At 46.4% G+C, this 20788-nt stretch overlaps 1 protein-coding gene across 9 annotated transcripts in view; it reads left to right on the forward strand.

Annotated features, from left to right (window-relative positions):
- hfm1 (helicase for meiosis 1) overlaps nucleotides 1-20788 on the forward strand; it is a 202633-nt gene that overhangs the window by 67828 nt on the left and 114017 nt on the right. For all 9 annotated transcript variants that reach the window (XR_011594031.1, XR_011594029.1, XR_011594030.1 and 6 more), the window contains 3 exons: nucleotides 3053-3147; nucleotides 5717-5850; nucleotides 15022-15069. Coding sequence is in view for 5 of the 9 variants with exons in the window: in XM_070886575.1 (XP_070742676.1) it covers nucleotides 3053-3147; nucleotides 5717-5850; nucleotides 15022-15069 (277 nt within the window). In the remaining 4 variants the exon portion in view is untranslated. The remainder of the gene's footprint in view (nucleotides 1-3052; nucleotides 3148-5716; nucleotides 5851-15021; nucleotides 15070-20788) is intronic.

Consider the following 20788-nt stretch of genomic DNA (forward strand, 5'->3'; position numbering starts at 1 on the left):
CAGGGAAAGCCGCGTGGTGCATTAGCAACTGCGAAACTGTTACGTCAGCAGCTCATAAATGAACACTTTGCTTGAACCCTTACAATGATTGTTACTCCTCATTTTGCAAAAGTGAGTGAGACATTGTACAAGAAAGGTTTAGTTGAATACATTTTTTTAATGAAAGTTGTAATTTGAATTTAACAATTTTTAATAAAATAATAACATTGTTCTCAATGAAAATTTTACAAAACAAAACATTATCAACAACAACATCATCATCATAGGCAGTCCCTCGAAGCGAGGATGACTTGCTTCCACGCCAAAAAGGGATGAGTTCACAGGTGTTTCAATGAAGGACCTAATATTCCAGATCCCGAACTACATATTGGAGGGTGGAAGGTGCCTGTGCCTGGATTTTTTTAACATGTGGTGGCCGTTGCACACCAGCCACCACACGGGCTTGACAGAGCTAGGTCTTGGTCCAGTGGCAAGGATTACCCCAGACGACTGGAGATCAGCTCTGCTGCACAGACCGAACGCGCACACATATAGCAGTGTGGGCTGCTCCATGCTGCCCCTGGGCCCTTGCCGCTTCTGGGCCCCAGACTTACGCCTCTCCTGGGCCCCCGGTCACTTCCATTTACAAACTCTTGCCGCTTTTTCGCCCCTCCTGCTGTGCCTGCCCGCACTGCAATCAGCGATCTGACTTCGCAGCCGTCGCCCTCCTGCAGTGGTATGCTGCCACACGCTGCTCCCTCTGATGGCCCCGGCCTGCTGATGGTCTTGCACGCCGGGACGGCGCTGCCGCACGCTGCTCCCTCTAATGTAGCCTTTCAATCACAGCCTTTCAACAACAACAACAGTAAAAACAACACTCAAACTAATACCTTGCACCCTCCTATGATTCTACATGCGGCCACCTTTCCAATGCCTTTCCTCCCCAATCTCCCCCTGATCCTAGGGCCTGCCCCCCTCCTCCTCCTGCTATTAATACGCCTGGCCCTGCCCATGTCGGGACCTGTAGGTCGTGCAGCAGAGTACCTCAAGCGTGGCTGTGGGGGCGGGGGGGCGACAATCGCAGCGCTATTGGAGAAGCTAGGGGTTCTGAGGACCCATCTTCAAAGTCGGAAGAAAGTACTTCCTCCTGACAATTAGGTGCTGTCACTATTGGTGGTATGACACCTTGGGGTGCAGTGCCATATCCCAGGACTGTCGATTGCCGCATAGCATTGGTATTGACAGACTGGGTATTCTCCCTCACCGCAATCAGCTTTGCCATGTCCTCCGATTGAGGGGCTGCTAAAGCGGTGATGTTTGCGGACAACCCAGCATTGGCCTGGAGGAGATCTCGACTGAAGTCGATGCTCATCCTAGATAGTCCCACCATGTCCAGGTTTGCATCTGCCTGTCTCACAGCATTCCCACCTTGCCGAATCAGCATGGGGGCTGGTGTGCGCTGCTGCATGCCGTTTGGTCCCGCTTCCTTGGACCGAAATCCAGGAAAGGTGGATTCCAACGAGGAACCGGTGGCCGCAGGTAGAAAGGACCCTTCAAGGACCCGCCACCCCTCTCTCCTCCACCACCACCGTCACAACATTTTAAGGAGTGTTCTCCTCCTGCTCCTCAACCTTCTGTTCCACCACCGTCTCTTCCACCCTCATTTGCTCCAATAACTCCTCTCTGGGAGGGGCAGGCGGCTCCTCCCGTGCAACTGTAAAAATATAACATTAATGGTTGGCCACAGGGGAGGGAGGGGAGCAGTCAGAGGTAACATGAGAGCAATATTACCGAGAATCATTACATGAAACTATCATAAGCAAAGTAGATAGAAACTACATGACACAACAAAACTTGAGTCCCAAACTGAATGTTGCTTTCCAAGTGGCAAGAGTGTGATCAACCAAAAATTCATGTCAGAACTAACAATATTTCGTGCTCCCAGCATTACATTACATTCTACATGACCGCAGTACAGCCCAGGGATTATGCAGACTTACCCTCCACGAGAACCGGTTCAGCACCAACACACGTGGCGGTGCGATCATATGCTCCCGTCAGGGCTGCAGCGTGTGCTTCGAGGTCTGCCAATTCAACAGTCTTCGGCGGACCTCCACCCGTTTTACGGAGCTCCGCCCTATTGCCGGCTAATTTTTTCTGCAAAGGTGACAAAAAATATGTGTAAACTCATTTCACAGCTACTATTACGGAACACACACATACCTATAGCGATAGACATCCCCAATTAACCATCCCCCGTTCTTTCGTCAACGAGTGTACCATTTAAGATCCGTTCGGATGCAAATGTTGCATCATGAACACATGAAAATACAGAAGACTAACACAATGAGATCGATGATGGGAAATAAAAAATTAGCAAGTTTTACAACATAATAAAACGGGGCACTACTTAAGAGTAATTAGTCAGTGCATGATAAAAGTTATTACTTACTCTCGCCGACCCAACAATGTCATTCCACTGTTTGCAGCACTGGTTCGGCCCCCGCATCATCGGCGCGATGGACAACACCGCCTCAGTAATCTCTCGCCATAACCTCTGGTACACGTTTGGTGCAGGTTTTCCTCGCCCACCCCATGTCAATTGCTCCCAGCGAGCCTCCACTTCATACACCAACGATTCCTGGGCTTCTTCACCGAAACGCCCTCCTCTCCCCTTCCATATCTTGTTTTTGCATCTTAATTCTTTATTATTTATATTGATATTTATATTTAAATAATAATTATTTTTTATGTTGTATTATTATTATGTTATATTATGAATTATGAATGACAATAATGCTCCAAATCGTTTGGAAATAGTTGTAATATAACTCCTCTCTCTCTTTCCACACAATCGATCTCCACCTCAGCACTCACCAACCCTCTCACTGTTCTTTGCGCATGCGCAGGGTCAACTCTGACCCCGAAATCGCGGGAGAATGCCCGCGTTTGCGCAGAGACCTATTGAGGTGGGATCAAGAAAATCCAGGCTATACAGTATGAAGCATATATATATATATATAGATATGAAGAAGGTTCTAAATTCTTGAATATTTTCTGTAATTTTTTTCAGTTTGACACAACAGCCACAGTAGTTATCATGACGAGGAGCCAAACAAAGGACAAGTATACACAGATGTTAAATGGAGCATATACCATAGAAAGCAGGTACATATAAAACCGAAAATGCTGGAAATACATTCAAATGCAGATCAGGCATCATTTGTGGAGAGAGAAACAGCTAAAGTCTCAGATCGATCATATTTCGTGCATCCAAGAGGATGCTGAGCACCTCGAGACTCCACGCCAAGAGCATGCAGAAATCAAGCGCAGGCAGCGGAAAGAGCATGCTGCAAACCTGCCACACCCACCCCTTCCCTCAACGACTATCTGTCCCACCTGTGACAGAGTCTGTGGCTCTCGTATTGGACTGTTCAGCCACCAAAGAACTCACTTCAGGAGTGGAAGCAAGTCTTCCTCGATTCTGAGGGACTGCTTATGATGATGATGAGTGCTACCAGTGCAGGGTCGTAAGTTGGCGAGACCCCTTTTGGATTGCAAATGTTTTTGACCTCAACCACATCACAAGATCACAGGATAATTATGAATGGGGATAGCCATCCAGCCCATCTTATTTCATCCATCCAGAGATATCCTAATGCCATTCCATTGCAGTATCCAATTGTTTCTTAAATGATTCCAGGGCTCTTCCATTATCGAGGAATTTATGTCACCTGTTGATCACTCTGTGATTTTTTTTCCCGCTTGTATCAGTAAAATTACCATTTACTCGTTTGAACCCGTGTCTCCTTATTCTAATTTTCTGGGTTAACCTTTTATGATCCTAACAATCTTGTATACCTCTATAAGATCACCTCTCAGGCATCTCTATTCCATGTTGTAAAGCCCAAGTCTATCCAGTCTTTCCTTGTAACTCAGACTTCTGATAGTGGGGATCAGCATCATGTGATGAGCAAAACATTGTGTTGGTAAGTGCCAGTGATACGCCACCACTAGCCTAAACCTTCACACGGAAAGCCTCCATGTTATTAGTCCAAGCTCATATATACACTGGAGTTTAGAAGGATGAGAGGGGATCTCATAGAAACATATAAAATTCTGACGGGACTGGACAGGTTATTTGCGGGAAGAATGTTCCCGATGTTGGGGAAGTCCAGAACCAGGGGACATAGTCTTAGGATAAGGGGTAGGCCATTTAGGACTGAGATGAGGAGAAACTTCTTCACTCAGAGAGTTGTTAACCTGTGGAATTCCCTGCCGCAGAGAGTTGTTGATGCCAGTTCATTGGATATATTCAACGGGAAGTTAGATATGGCCCTTACGGCTAAGGGGATCAAGGGGCATGGAGAGAAAGCAGGAAAGGGGTACTGAGGGAATGATCAGCCATGATCTTATTGAATGGCGGTGCAGGCTCGAAGGGCCAAATGGCCTACTCCTGCACCTATTTTCTATGTTTCTATGCTCACTTCCAGATCACTGAGTGTGAACACAGCCCATCCAGCTTTTCACCTCTCAGTTGCTCCTCCAACTGACTGAACAATGCCACCAAGACCTCGTCTCATAGATGAGAAAGAAATAACAAATAAAAATGCAATGTAGTTGAGCAGTGTGCTGTTGTAGTGTTTGGCAGACCAATGTTTGGCATAGTGGAGTGGCATGTCAAAAGTTAATCTTGGAATCACTGACCTACTAATCTTGGCTGTATCACTGTGGGAAAGGCCCAGCAGAGACTAGTGGTTCGAAATTGCCCTATTTTGAGAATCCCGTTAGCGCCTCCAGAACTGTTTTCGCCCGGAGGTGGGCGGGGGGGGAGTGGCATGCTACTGGCTTCTGCAAAATTGCATGGGAGTTAGTGGAGGTGCTGATATGGTTGCGCCATGCCCCATCAGTAGCGCCCTGGGCTGGCGCGCAACAGACAATGACATCATCGCCGTGCATGCCGACCCTTTGGCTGGTGCCCCGTGAGGCTGCCGCAAGCGGTGACAGCGTCAGCCTCGCGGGTCACGAACCGGGTCAGCTGACATCCGCTCGCGGGGCGTAAGTGAAAGGAGACGTTGGGAGCGTTGAACGCTGCCATTTTTTTTCTTGCTGACTCACCGGTTGGCCCCTTCAGTCTTTCTTAGGCATGATCCGGACCACCATCGTACAGCCCGGCACTCCATTTGGGTGTCGGGCTGCGGCTTCGGCACCACACTGCCCTGGTGGCCCAATGGAGGACATCAGAGGCTCGGCAGAGTGCACAGCAGCCCTTCCCTTTAACCGAAGGGGAGGGGCGTTGAACGCATTAGCGCTATGCGGAGCAGCCGAGTAGCGCTGACAGACGTGCCCGAGTAGCGCCCGGAACCCGTCCCAACAGGACGTGGAGAGTGCGAGATTATGCTCCACCTCCTGTGAGGAGCGGTAACCGCAATTTCCCGCCTGAGTCGTTTACCGCCCCCAATCAGGGTGCTGGGGAATTTTGCCCCCTCGGTTAGAACGAATAACAGATGAAAAATAGAAAGAAGATAGAAAAAATGGCTGAGGTGCTGTTGATTAATGTGATTAAATTGGCAGTTTGTATAGTTTTTGGTAACCCATTGTATATATCTTATAGTTTTAGATGTCTTGAATAAAATTATTAAATATAAAATATTTCCAGAGGTTTCATCTGGCAATGCTAGATAACAAGTTTTGAAGGTTATGAATTTTGAGGTCTCACACTTCTTTCTGTTGGTAGTTTACACAAGCACCTTGTTGAACATTTGAATGCAGAGATAATACTGAACACAATCACTGATGTCAATGTGGCTTTGGGGTGGATACGATCAACATTTCTTTACATAAGAGCTCTTAAAAATCCAAAGCACTATGGTAAGAATTAATACTTCCTAACAGACGGAGTGGCACGTTAGATTACAATACTGTCTTTTCACTTCTTGGATTTGTGTTCAAACCTGGTCAGATTAAAATTCTGTCTTTGCCAGCTGTCATGGTCCAATGTACAATGAGTTTGGACAATCTCAACCTAATTCATAGTGGATATAAATAAACTTCCTGTGATGCAGCATTTTAGAAAAGCAATAAAAATGTTCTGGTAGAAAGAGAATATTATTCTGAAGTTGCAATTGAGTTACTTTAAGTCTGTCAAAAGGAGTCTTGCGGGTAGAAATTGCATTGCGTCCCGTTTGGGGGCAGTAACATCCGGAGGCGGTACATTGTGCGCCAGACGTAGAAGTTCCGCCCCGCTTGAAAAATTCGGGTGACCCCACCCCCTCAAAAGGAAGCGGAGCACAAAATAACATGCTCCCTTTCTGGGGCGGTAGTGCGGCGGACGGGTCGTGTAGCACTGCCGCGTAGGAGGGGCTTTTTCCTTCATTAAAGGGAAGGGACCAAGCTGCAAACTATGCAGGTAAGAACTGGGCCTCCATTGACTACTGAGGAGCGAGGGTGCCGGGCTGTTGGCTCCAGTAGAGTGCCGGGCTGAATGATCACGGCATGGACCAGGCGCCATCGGGGCTCCGAAGAAAAAGGGCAATTTTTTTGTTAACATGGCCGCCACGTCCCCTTTAACTAGCGCCCCGTGAGTGGCCTGCAGCCTGGCTTCGCCCAGCACAGCTTCAGGAGATGCTCCCCAATTTTGGTTCTGGGGTGAAAACGGGGCGCTGCGAATGGTGATGACGTCATTATCGCCAGCGGAGTGGGGTGCTACGGGTTAGCGCCGCTGCTAAATTCCCACGGAAATTAGCGAGAGTCGTTAGCGGTGCTGCCAGGGGCGCTAACAGGAGGTGCAAACGACCTGAATTTCTAGGCATTGGTCTCATCCAGCCCATGGTATACTGGACTTAGGACTGCTGACAGGGGATGCAAATCACTAAAAAGTATTCCACACCCTTACTGATGACTCTGACTATGATGAGCACAAAAATTTCACCAAAAATGGAATTTATCCCTTGTTTATTGACCCACTATACACAATTTGGATTTTTTCCACTCTGGTCAAACAATGGCTTTGCATACAATGGAATAGGGAGCGCCCCTCCTACGCGGCAGTGCTACGCGACCTGTCCGCCGCACTACCGCCCCAGAAAGGGAGCATGTTATTTTGTGCTCCGCTTCCTTTTGGGGGGGTGGGGTCACCCGAATTTTTCAAGCGGGGCGGGACTTCTACGTCTGGCACACAATGTACCGCCTCCGGATGTCACTGCCCCCAAACGGGGCGCAATGCAATTTCTACCCGCAAGACTCCTTTTGACAGACTTAAAGTAACTCAATTGCAACTTCCGAATCACAGTGAAGGATGCAATTTCATAGAGACATTATCAATTTATTTTAAGTAAGTAAGTTCATGGGCTAGATTTTCCAGTTTTGTGCATATTGGCCAAAAATGGGCGTTATTTCTGGCGTGGGTGCTAAAAATGGGTTTTCAGATCTTTGACTTCTCGCCCATTCTCAAAGCATCGAGTCTCCATTTTTGAAATTGGGCGTTACCACAAGCTATATCAAATGGGCGGCAGCGTTAAATCTCTCTGACCTTCTGCTGTAAATTGTCACCGTCCTTAGCAACGGCATGCCAACGCTCGATTCCCGCGATTCAGGAGGTCAAGGGTCATCATGACATGCGCAGAAGAGGAGACTGAGAGAGAGGGAGCTGAGAGGGACTGAAGGCGTGTGTGGCTGTGGTGTGTTTGTTTGGCTGTTGTGGGAGGCGAGGCAGATTCACCAACAGCAAAAAGCCTACTAAGGACCAAGAACATAATTGGCAACAAACAAGATATAACATGGAAGGGATGGTGGAGGCCTTAGAGCTGGTAGCCAGGAACACTGGTGGCAGAGGGCTCCGAGTGGTCCCGGAGCGCGGCACTGCACCCCAAGGTGCCGCACCCCCATTGCCAACGACACATGAGAGCCAGGAGCAACATCTTGCTTTTGGCTCTGAGCACGTTCCCACCTTGGGACCGTCCTTTCCCATATCCGTCCAAGCAGCGGTTCAGCTGTCATCCCCCACCCGCCCCCCCGCAATGAAGCATTGCCTGAGGAGCTCCTCCGCCAGGTGGCTTGGAGTCAGAAGGGGAAGGGGTAGAGGTAGGGAGGAGAAGTCGTGGGGCGTGGGTGGCGGCGGAAGGGTTGGTTTTCACAGAAATACTGATGATTTCAGACAAATCATAGAAACATAGAAAATAGGTGCAGGAGCAGGCCATTCAGCCCTTCTAGCCTGCACCGCCATTCAATGAGTTCATGGCTGAACATGAAACTTCAGTACCCACTTCCTGCTTTCACGCCATACCCCTTGATCCCCCGAGTAGTAAGGACTTCATCTAACTCCCTTTTGAATATATTTAGTGAATTGGCCTCAACTACTTCCTGTGGTAGAGAATTCCACAGGTTCACCACTCTCTGGGTGAAGAGGTTTCTCCTTATCTCGGTCCTAAATGGCTTACCCCTTATCCTTAGACTGTGACCCCTGGTTCTGGACTTCCCCAACATTGGGAACATTCTTCCTGCATCCAACCTGTCCAAACCCGTCAGAATTTTAAACGTTTCTATGAGGTCCCCTCTCACTCTTCTGAACTCCAGTGAACACAAGCCCAGTTGATCCAGTCTTTCTTGATAGGTCAGTCCCACCATCCCGGGAATCAGTCTGGTGAATCTTCGCTGCACTCCCTCAATAGCAAGAATGTCCTTCCTCAAGTTAGGAGACCAAAACTGTACACAATACTCCAGGTGTGGCCTCACCAAGGCCCTGTACAACTGTAGCAACACCTCCCTGCCCCTGTACTCAAATCCCCTCGCTATGAAGGCCAACATGCCATTTGCTTTCTTAACCGCCTGCTGTACCTGCATGCCAACCTTCAATGACTGATGTACCATGACACCCAGGTCTCGTTGCACCTTCCCTTTTCCTAATCTGTCACCATTCAGATAATAGTCTGTCTCTCTGTTTTTACCACCAAAGTGGATAACCTCACATTTATCCACATTATACTTCATCTGCCACGCATTTGCCCACTCACCTAACCTATCCAAGCCACTCTGTAGCCTCATAGCATCCTCCTCGCAGCTCACACTGCCACCCAACTTAGTGTCATCCGCAAATTTGGAGATACTACATTTAATCCCCTCGTCTAAATCATTAATGTACAATGTAAACAGCTGGGGCCCCAGCACAGAACCCTGCGGTACCCCACTAGTCACTGCCTGCCATTCCAAAAAGTACCTATTTACTCCTACTCTTTGCTTCCTGTCTGACAACCAGTTCTCAATCCACGTCAGCACACTACCCCCAATCCCATGTGCTTTAACTTTGCACATTAATCTCCTGTGTGGGACCTTGTCGAAAGCCTTCTGAAAGTCCAAATATACCACATCAACTGGTACTCCTTTGTCCACTTTATTGGAAACATCCTCAAAAAATTCCAGAAGATTTGTCAAGCATGATCTCCCTTTCACAAATCCATGCTGACTTGGACCTATCATGTCACCATTTTCCAAATGCGCTGCTATGACATCCTTAATAATTGATTCCATCATTTTACCCACTACTGAGGTCAGGCTGACCGGTCTATAATTCCCTGCTTTCTCTCTCCCTCCTTTTTTAAAAAGTGGGGTTACATTGGCTACCCTCCACTCGATAGGAACTGATCCAGAGTCAATGGAATGTTGGAAAATGACTGTCAATGCATCCGCTATTTCCAAGGCCACCTCCTTAAGTACTCTGGGATGCAGTCCATCAGGCCCTGGGGATTTATCGGCCTTCAATCCCATCAATTTCCCCAACACAATTTCCCGACTAATAAAGATTTCCCTCAGTTCCTCCTCCTTAATAGACCCTCTGACCACTTTTATATCCGGAAGGTTGTTTGTGTCCTCCTTAGTGAATACTGAACCAAAGTACTTGTTCAATTGGTCTGCCATTTCTTTGTTCCCCGTTATGACTTCCCCTGATTCTGACTGCAGGGGACCTACGTTTGTCTTTACTAACCTTTTTCTCTTTACATACCTATAGAAACTTTTGCAATCCGCCTTAATGTTCCCTGCAAGCTTCTTCTCGTACTCCATTTTCCCTGCCCTAATCAAACCCTTTGTCCTCCTCTGCTGAGTTCTAAATTTCTCCCAGTCCCCAGGTTCGCTGCTATTTCTGGCCAATTTGTATGCCATTTCCTTGGCTTTAATACTATCCCTGATTTCCCTTGATAGCCACGGTTGAGCCACCTTCCCTTTTTTATTTTTACGCCAGACAGGAATGTACAATTGTTGTAATTCATCCATGCGGTTTCTAAATGTCTGCCATTGCCCATCCACAGTCAACCCCTTAAGTATCATTAGCCAATCTATCTTAGCCAATTCATGCCTCATACCTTCAAAGTTACCCTTCTTTAAGTTCTGGACCATGGTCTCTGAATTAACTGTTTCATTCTCAATCCTAATGCAGAATTCCACCATATTATGGTCACTCTTCCCCAAGGGGCCTCGCACAATGAGATTGCTAATTAATCCTCTCTCATTACACAACACCCAGTCTAAGATGGCCTCCCCCCTAGTTGGTTCCTCGACATATTGGTCTAGAAAACCATCCCTTATGCATTCCAGGAAATCCTCCTCCACCGTATTGCTTCCAGTTTGGCTAGCCCAATCTATGTGCATATTAAAGTCACCCATTATAACTGCTGCACCTTTATTGCATGCACTCCTAATTTCCTGTTTGATGCCCTCCCCAACATCACTACTACTGTTTGGAGGTCTGTACACAACTTCCACTAACGATTTTTGCCCTTTAGTGTTCTGCAGCTCTACCCATATAGATTCCACATCATCCAAGCTAATGTCTTTCCTAACTATTGCATTAATCTCCTCTTTAACCAGCAATGCTACCCCACCTCCTTTTCCTTTTATTCTATCCTTCCTGAATGTTGAATACCCCTGGATGTTGAGTTCCCAGCCCTGATCATCCTGGAGCCACGTCTCCGTAATCCCAATCACATCATATTTGTTAACATCTATTTGCACAGTTAATTCATCCACCTTATTGCGGATACTCCTTGCATTAAGACACAAAGCCTTCAGGCTTGCTTTTTTAACACTTTTTGTCCTTCTAGAATTTTGCTGTACAGTGGCCCTTTTTGTTCTTTGCCTTGGGTTTCTCTGCCCTCCACTTTTCCTCATCTCCTTTCTGTCTTTTGCTTTAGCCTCATTTTTGTCTCCCTCTGTCTCCCTGCATAGGTTCCCATCCCCCTGCAATATTAGTTTAACTCCTCCCCAACAGCACTAGCAAACACTCCCCCTAGGACATTGGTTCCGGACCTGCCCAGGTGCAGACCGTCCGGTTTGTACTGGTCCCACCTCCCCCAGAACCGGTTCCAATGCCCCAAGAATTTGAATCCCTCCCTGCTGCACCACTGTTCAAGCCATGTATTCATCTGCGCTATCCTGCGATTCCTACTCTGACTAGCACGTGGCACTGGTAGCAATCCCGAGATTACTACTTTTGAGGTCCTACTTTTTAATTTAGCTCCTAGCTCCTTAAATTCGTTTCGTAGGACCTCATCCCTTTTTTTACCTATGTCGTTGGTACCAATGTGCACCACGACAACTGGCTGTTCTCCCTCCCATTTCAGAATGTCCTGCACCCGCTCCGAGACATCCTTGACCCTTGCACCAGGGAGGCAACATACCATCCTGGAGTCTCGGTTGCGTCCGCAGAAACGCCTATCTATTCCCCTCACCATAGAATCCCCTATCACTATCGCGCTCCCACTCTTTTTCCTGCCCTCCTTTGCAGCAGAGCCACCTACGGTGCCATGAACTTGGCTGCTGCTGCCCTCCCCTGATGAGTCATCCTCCCCAACAGTACTCAAAGCAATGACCCCTGCACTATCTTTCTTGCACTGTTCTTCCTGCTGGTCTTCCATTCCCTATCTGGCTGTGGACCCTTCTCCTGCGGTAAGACCAACTCACTACACGTGATACTCACGTCATTCTCAGCATCGTGGATGCTCCAGAGTGAATCCACCCTCAGCTCCAATTCCGCAACGCGGACCGTCAAGAGCTCGAGGCGGATACACTTCCCACACACGTAGCGCCCAGGGACACCGGAAGTGTCCCCGAGTTCCCACATGGTACAGGAGGAGCATATCACGTGACCGAGCTCTCCTGCCATGCCTTAACCTTAGATACACTTAAATTGGTAATAACAATGTTGCAGTTCACTTACTGATATAAAAAAGAAAAGAAAAGCTACTCACCAATCACCAGCCAATCACTTACCACATTGGCTGTGACGTCACTTTTTGATTACTTTCTACTTCTATTTTGCTTTCTCTCCCGCTGTAGCTGCACCGGTACGCCTTTATAGGCCGCTCCGACACTGCTCCCGCCTCTCACCAACTGCCGCTGGCTCTCGACCTCCCGCTGGGCGTTTATAGGCCGCTCCCGTCTCTCACCAACTGCCGCTGGCTCTCGATCTCCCACTGGGCTTTTGACAGGTCGCTCCCCTCTCACCAACTGCCGCTGGCTCTCGATCTCCCGCTGGGCTTTTGACAGGTCGCTCCCCTCTCACCAACTGCCGCTGGCTCTCGATCTCCCGCTGGGCTTTTGACAGGTCGCTCCCCTCTCACCAACTGCCACTGGCTCTCGATCTCCCGCTGGGCTTTTGACAGGTCGCTCCCCTCTCACCAACTGCCGCTGGCTCTCGATCTCCCGCTGGGCTTTTGACAGGTCGCTCCCCTCTCACCAACTGCCGCTGGCTCTCGATCTCCCGCTGGGCTTTTTTTAAAATTTAAAATCAGTTTAAATGTTTTTTATTGAACAAACCCTTGTTGCGCATTAACTCAGATAGCTGCACCGTTATACACTGCTGATTCCTGAACATCAAAGGGTATAATGACACTTAACTTCAATCAACTTAAACTTTAACTGTCACCAAGGTGATGCCCACCATTGATGTATCACCTGCACACCCAGCAGTGTGTCAGCCTTGTAAATAACACCAACGTTCTTTTAGGCAAAGCGATCATTGATGAGCTCCTGACGTAAGGCTCTTGCAGCTATCATGCCACCACAGGCCCTTTCATGCGATCTACAAGGGGGCAGGGGCATGGCTTCAGCGTCAACCTGATTGTGTGGGCCGATGTCAGCCTCCTCTTCCTCTCTCTCGTGAGGTGGATTATCAGACTCATCAGGCAATTCTTGTCCCCTCCTGATAGCCAAGTTGTGCAGCATGGAGCACACCACCACGTATTGAGCTACCTGCTCAGGGTGGTATTGGAGGTCGCCTCCTGAGTGGTCCAGGCATCTAAAGCGCTGCTTAAGCACTCCAATGGTTTTCTCCACGATATTGCAAGTGGCTCTGCGGCTCTTGTTGTATCGTCTCTCAGCCTCGGTGTGGGTATCACGCAGGGAGGTCATCAGCCAGCGGGCATGGCCATATCCTTTGTCACCAAGCATCCAGCATTGACCTTGTGGATGATTGTCAAACAAGTCAGATATAGTGCTCGCACGCAGGACGTGAGCATCATGGATGCTGCCCAGAAATTGAACATTCACTGCCATAATAATTTGCTGGTGGTCGACAACCAGTTGAACATTCAGGGAATGGAATCCCTTGCGTTTCCTGAAAACCTCTGCATCCTGAAAATGTGCCCAACCGCGATGTGCGTACAGTCTATTGCTCCTTGCACCTTGGGGAAGTTAGCAATTCGGTAGAATCCTAAAGCCCTCTCAGTCTGAGCCTCCCTGGTCATAAGGAAGCTGATAAATGCTATCCTGTGTGCATACAGGGCTTCAGTGACCTGTCTAATGCAGCAATGTGTGGCATGCTGAGACATACTGCAAATGTCGCTAGCTGAGGCCTGAAAACAACCCAACGTGTAAAACGACAGTGCCACGGTGACTTTGACCTCAAAGGACAGTGCAGTACTGATGGTACTGGCAGGTTGCAGATCTCCCGTTATGAGCTGGCATACCTCAGTGATAACTTCTTTGTGGAAGCGCAGTCTCCAAAGGCAGATGGTGTCAGACATGTAGAGGTAAGACTGCTTCTCCCTGTACTTGCGGGGAGTGTAACGTCTGGTCCTCCTCATCAGTCTGGCACGTCTTACATTGGGTACATAATGCTGTGGAGCGTACCTTCGACGATCTCGAGTCTGCTGCATGTAATTGGTCATCAAGAGAGGGCCCATTGCATTAGCTCTGTTTTCCACCGATTGGTCACAAGCAGTGAATGTCCCGACGAAGACACCTATTCAGTTCCAATCAGTCACAGTATGGCCAAGATATTTCTACAGATGTTCACATCAACGCCAATGACCTGCAGAGTACATCCGAACTCCCCTGAGGTTGAAGCACAGCAGCCTTTTAAAGGATGCGACATGTGATGTAGAACATGGCGTCCATAACGCTGTGATTAGTTCTGGTTAGTTCCACTTTTTCTGGGTGTTTTTTTGGGCAAGCGATATTGTGGGCGATATGTGTGCGAGTTGGTGAAAGTGATGCTGGGCGATCTCATGGCCGCTAGTTTCGGTAAATATGCTCTTTATGACAAAAAAAACTGGGTGGATGGTATTATTGAATCTCGGTGTTAAATCAGTGCGGAAATTAACGCTGGGCGATATTTATGGGTGTTGATTTCGCCCATTCTGATGATTCCACCCAAAAAAAGTGGGCGGGCGGTAATATTTTTTCCTGCCGTTAAGCACATGGGGAAAGTAATGCTCGGCAACAAGTTTCCAAAAAATGCCCGTCAGTTTCCATTTTGTGGCTAATTGGGCGATATATGTGCATTATACATCATTTCAGCGGTAAAGTGGGCGATAAGCAGGCAAAAAAAGTGGAGGTTCTAGCCCCATGTCTGTTAAAATTAGAGGCAGAGAAATTTCAAATCAATACATTAAACTAATATCATACAACTAGTATTAATCTCAATTGATTTTTGGTATGATCTATTAGTTATTAAATGAAATACATATGTACAAATGAGGAAAGAATATTTAAAATCACCAAAGAGTGCAATGATTTCAAACGTAAGAATTTCTGTATTTTTTTCCTGAGGTTTTGCTGCTGGACTTGATAGAACTGGAATTGAAGCAAAGTTGCAAGGTACTATATGCTACTTTTAATCCTTTCTTTGTTATTGAAACGGATTATACGAGTTTCTTTACCAACTTGAAATACTTAAAACAAATATCAGTAATATTACAGGGTGGAACTTTCAACTTTAGTAGGGGTGTAAAAAATTGGACCAGTCGCCTGTTATACACCCCGCCTAATTTTTCTTTCTATTCAAGTCAGAGTAAATAAGAACATAAGGATAGTGTGCAGGTATAGCAAGTGATCAGGAAGACAAACGGTATCTTGGCCTTTGTTGCAAAGAGGATGGAGTAGAAAAGCAGAGAAGTCTTGCTACAGCTATACAAGGTATTGGTGAGACCACACCTGGAATACTGTGTGCAGTTTTGGTTTCCACGTTTACGAAAGGATATACTTGCTTTGGAGGCAGTTCAGAGAAGGTTCACTAGGTTAATTCCGGGGATGAGGAGTTTGATTTGAGGAAAGGTTGAGTAGGTTGGACCTCAACTCTTTGGAGTTCAGAAGAATGAGAGGTGATCTTATCGAAACGTATAAGATTATGAGGAGCTTGACAAGGTGGATGCAGAGAGGATGTTTCCACTGATGGGGGAGACTAGAACTAGAGGGCAGGATCTTAGAATAAGGGGCCACCCATTTAAAACTGAGATGAGGAGAAATTTCTTCTCTCAGAGGGTTGTAAATCTGTGGAATTTACTGCCTCCATGATCAGATTAGCCATGATCTTATTGAATGGCGGAGCAGACTCGAAGGACCGTATGGCCTACTCCTGTTCCTATTGCTTATGTTCTTATATTCTTATGTTTATAAGAAATAGGAACAGCAGGATGCCATAAGGCCCCTCAAGCCTGCTCCGCCACTCAATAAGATCATGGCTGGTCTGATCATGGACTCAGCTCCACATCCCCGCCCTCTCCCCATAACCCCTTATCCCCTTATCGTTTAAGAAACTGTCTATTTCTGTCTTTAATTTATTCAATGTCCCAGCTTCCACAGCTCTCTGAGGCAGCGAGTTCCACAGATTTACAACCCTCTGAGAGAAGAAATTTCTCCCCATCTCTGTTTTAAATGGGCGGCCCCTTATTCAAAGATTATGCCCTCTAGTTCTCGTCTCCCCCATCAGTGGAAACATCCTCTCTGCATCCACCTTGTCAAGCCCCCTCATAATCTTATACATTTCAATAAGATCGCCTTTCATTCTTCTGAATTCCAATGAGTAGAGGCCCAACCTATTCAACCTTTCCTCATAAGTCAACCCCCTTATCCCCAGAATCAACCTTGTGAATCTTCTCTGAACTGCCTCCAAAGCAAGTATATCCTTTCATAAATATGGAAACCAAAACTGCACGCAGTATTCCAGCTGTGGCCTCACCAATACTTTATATAGCTGTAGTAAGACTTCGTTGCTTTTATACTCCATCCCCTTTGCAATAAAGGCCTAGATACCATTGGCCTTCCTGATCACTTACTGTACCTGCATACTATCCTTTTGTGTTTCATGCACAAGTACCCCCAGGTCCTGCTGTACTGCAGCACTTTGCAATCTTTCTCCATTTAAATAATAACTTGCGCTTTGATTTTTTTCTGCCAAAGTGCATAACTTCACACTTTCCAACATTATACTCCATCTGCTAAATTTTTGCCCAATCACTTAGCCTGTCAATATCCTTCTGCAGATTTTTTGTGTCCTCACATATTGCTTTTCCTCCCATCTTTGTATCGTCAGCAAACTTGGCTACGTTGCACTCAGTCCCTTCTTCCAAGTTGTTAATATAGATTGTAAATAGATGGGGTCCCAGCAGTGATCCCTGCGGTACCCGACTGGTTACTGATTGCCAACCAGAGAATGAACCATTTATCCCGACTCTCTGTTCTCTGTTAATTAGCCAATCCTCTATCCATGCTAATATATTACCCCCAACCCCGTGAACTTATATCTTGTGCAGTAATCTTTTATGTGGCACCTTGTCAAATGCCTTCTGGAAGTCCAAATACACCACATCTACTGGTTCCCCTTTATTCACCCTGTTTGTTACATCCTCAAAGAACTCCATCAAATTTGTCAAACATGACTTCCCCTTCATAAATCCATGCTGACTCTGCCTGATTGAATTTTCCTTTTCCAAATGTCCTGCTACTGCTTGCTTAATAATGGACTCCAACATTTTCCCAACCACAGATGTTAGGCTAACTGGTCGATAGTTTCCTGCCTCCTTTTTTTAAATAGTGACGTTACATTTGCAGTTTTCCAATCTGCTGGGACCTCCCCAGAATCCAGGGAATTTTGGTAAATTACAACCAATGCATCCACAACCCCTGCCGCTACTTCTCTTAAGACCCGAGGATGCAAGCCATCAGGTCAAGGGGATTTATTTGGCCTTAGTCCCATTATTTTACTGAGTACCACCTCTTTAGTGATTGTGATTGTGTTAAGTTCCTACCCCTACTATAGCCCTAGACTATCCACTGTTGCGCAAAACATAAAAACGGATAGTAAAAGCTTTTACAGATATATAAAACGGAAAAGAGTGACTAAAGTAAATGTTGGTCCCTTAGAAGATGAGAAGGGGGATTTAATAATGGAAAATGTGGAAATGGCTGAGACCTTAAACAATTATTTTGCTTCGGTCTTCACAGTGGAAGACACAGAAACCATGCCAGAAATTGCTGGTCACAGGAATGTGGGAAGGAAGGACCTTGAGACAATCACTATCACTAGGGGGTCGTGCTGGACAGGCTAATGGGACTCAAGGTAGACAAGTCCCCTGGTCCTGATGAAATGCATCCCAGGGTATTAAAAGAGATGGCGGAAGTTATAGCAGATGCATTTGTTATAATCTACCAAAATTCTCTGGACTCTGGGGAGGTACCAGCGGATTGGAAAGCAGTTAATGTAACGCCTCTGTTTAAAAAAGGGGGCAGACAAAAGGCAGGTAACTATAGGCCGGTTAGTTTAACATCTGTAGTGGGGAAAATGCTTCAAACTAGCGGGACATCTAAATAGGAATAGTGCAATCAAACAGACGCAACATGGATTCATGAAGGGGAAATCATGTTTAACTAATTTACTGACTTCTTTGAGGATATAACGAGCATGGTGGATAGAGATGTACCGATGGATATGGTGTATTTAGATTTTCAAAAGGCATTCAATGAGGTGCTACACAAAAGGTTACTGCAGAAGATAAAGGTACGCGGAGTCAGTGGAAATGTAATAGCATGGATAGAGAATTGGCTGGCTAACAGAAAGCAGAGAGTCGGGATAAATGGGTCCTTTTCGGGTTGGAAATCGGTGGTTAGTGCTGTGCCACAGGGATCGGTGCTGGGACCACAACTGTTTACAATATACATAGATGACCTGGAAGAGGGGACTGAGTGTAATGTAACAAAATTTGCAGATGACACAAAGATTAGTGGGAAAGCGAGTTGTGTAGAGGACACAGAGAGGCTGCAAAGAGATTTAGATAGGTTAAGCGATAGGATAAGGTTTGGCGGATGGAATACAATGTCGGAAAGTGTGAGGTCATCCACCTTGGGGGAAAAAAAACAGTAAAAGGGAATATTATTTGAATGAGGAGGAATTACAACATGCTGCGGTGCAGAGGGACCTGGGGGTCCTTGTGCATGAATCCCAAAAAGTTAGTTTGCAGGTGCAGCAGGTAATCAGGAAGGCGAATGGAATGTTGGCCTTCATTGAGAGAGGAATGGAGTACAAAAGCAGGGAGGTCCTTCAGCAACTGTATAGGTTATTGGTGAGGCCGCACCTGGAGTACTGCGTGCAGTTTTGGTCACCTTACTTAAGGAAGGATATACTAGCTTTGGAGGGGGTACAGAAACGATTCACGTGGCTGATTCCGGAGATGAGGGGGTTACCTTATGATGATAGATTGGGTCTTTACTCGTTGGAGTTCAGAAGGATGAGGGGTGATCTTATAGAAACATTTAAAATAATGAAAGGGATAGACAAGATCGAGGCAGAGAGGTTGTTTCCACTGGTCGGGGTGACTAGAACTAGGGGGCACAGCCTCAAAATACAGGGGAGCCAATTTAAAACCGAGTTGAGAAGGAATTTCTTCTCCCAGAGGGTTGTGAATCTGTGGAATTCTCTGCCCAAGGAAGCAGTTGAGGCTAGCTCATTGAATGTATTCAAGTCACAGATAGATAGATTTTTAACCAATAAGGGAATTAAGGGTTACAGAGAGCGGGCGGGTAAGTGGAGCTGAGTCCACGGCCAGATCAGCCATGATCTTATTGAATGGCGGAGCAGGCTCGAGGGGCTAGATGACCTACTCCTGTTCCTAATTCTTATATTCTTATTATGTTCTAATATTGTTAGTGTCCGTAAAAACTGATGCAAAATATTTGTTCAGAGTTTCTGCCCTCTCCATGTTCCCCATTACTAATTCCCCGATCTCGTCCTCCAAGGGACCAATATTTACTTTAGCCACTCTTTTCCTTATTATATGCCTATAGAAACTCTTGCTATCTGTTTTTATATTTTGTGCTAGTTTACTTTCATAGTCTATCTTCCCTTTCCTAATCATTTTTTTAGTCGTTCTTTGCTGGCTTTTAAAAGCTTCCCAGTCTTCTGTCCTCCCACTAGTTTTGGCCACTTTGTATGCCCTTGTTTTTAATTGGATACCGTCTGTTATTTCTTTAGTTAGCCACGGATGGCTATCTTTTCTCTTGCACCCTATCCTCTTGACTGGAATATATTTTTATTGAGAGTTGTGAAATGTCTCCTTAAATGTACACCACTGTTCATCAACCGTCCTATACTTTAATCTATTTTCCCAGTCCACTTTACCCAACTCTGCCCTCATACCTTCAAAGTCTCCTTTATTTAAGCTGGTTAGAGATCCAACTTTCTCACCCTCCATCTGAATTTGAAATTCAATCATGCTATGATCACTCATTCCAAGGGGATCCTTTACTAGGAGATTGTTTATTAATCCTGTCTCATTACACAGGACCAGATCTAAGATAGCCTGTCCCCTGGTTGGTTCCGTTACATACTGCTCAAGGAACCTGTCCCTTATGCACTCTATGAACTCCTCAAGGCTACCCTGACCAATTTGATTTGTCCAATCAATATGGAGGTTGAAATTACCCATGATTATTGCTGTTCCCTTTTTACAATACCCCACTATTTCCTGGTGTATGCTCCGACCAATAGCGTTGCTACTATTCGGGGGCCTATAGACTACGCCCACCAGTGACTTTTTCCCCTTATTATTCCTTATCTCCACCCAAACTGTTTCAACACCCTTGTCATTTGAGCCAATATTGTTTCTTACTATTGCAGTGATTCCATCCTTTATCAATAGAGCTACCCCACCTCCTTTTCCTTTCTGTCTGTCCTTCTGGATTGTCAAGTACCCCTGAATATTTAATTCCCACTCCTGATCACCTTGCAACCACGTCTCTGTGATGGCTATCAGATAACACCCATTTGGTCCAATTTGTGCCGTCAACTCATCTATTTTGTTACAAATGCTGCGTGCATTTCGACAAAGTGCCTTTAAGTTTGTTTCTTTACCCTTTTTTCCTGCTTCTTTCCTCTCTCCTTCAAACTCATTTTCTTTATTTTTGCTTTCTAATTGCAGCTTTACTCCTCTACCTACTGAATCTAGTCACATCTCCCTACCAAGCTAGTTTCAACCCTTCCCAACAGCACTAGCAACCTCCGCCCCCGCCCCCCCCTCCCCTGCGAGGATATTAGACCCTGCTC

The sequence above is a fragment of the Pristiophorus japonicus genome, chromosome 8 (genome assembly GCF_044704955.1).
Source record: "Pristiophorus japonicus isolate sPriJap1 chromosome 8, sPriJap1.hap1, whole genome shotgun sequence".
NCBI classification, from domain to species: Eukaryota; Metazoa; Chordata; class Chondrichthyes; family Pristiophoridae; genus Pristiophorus; species Pristiophorus japonicus.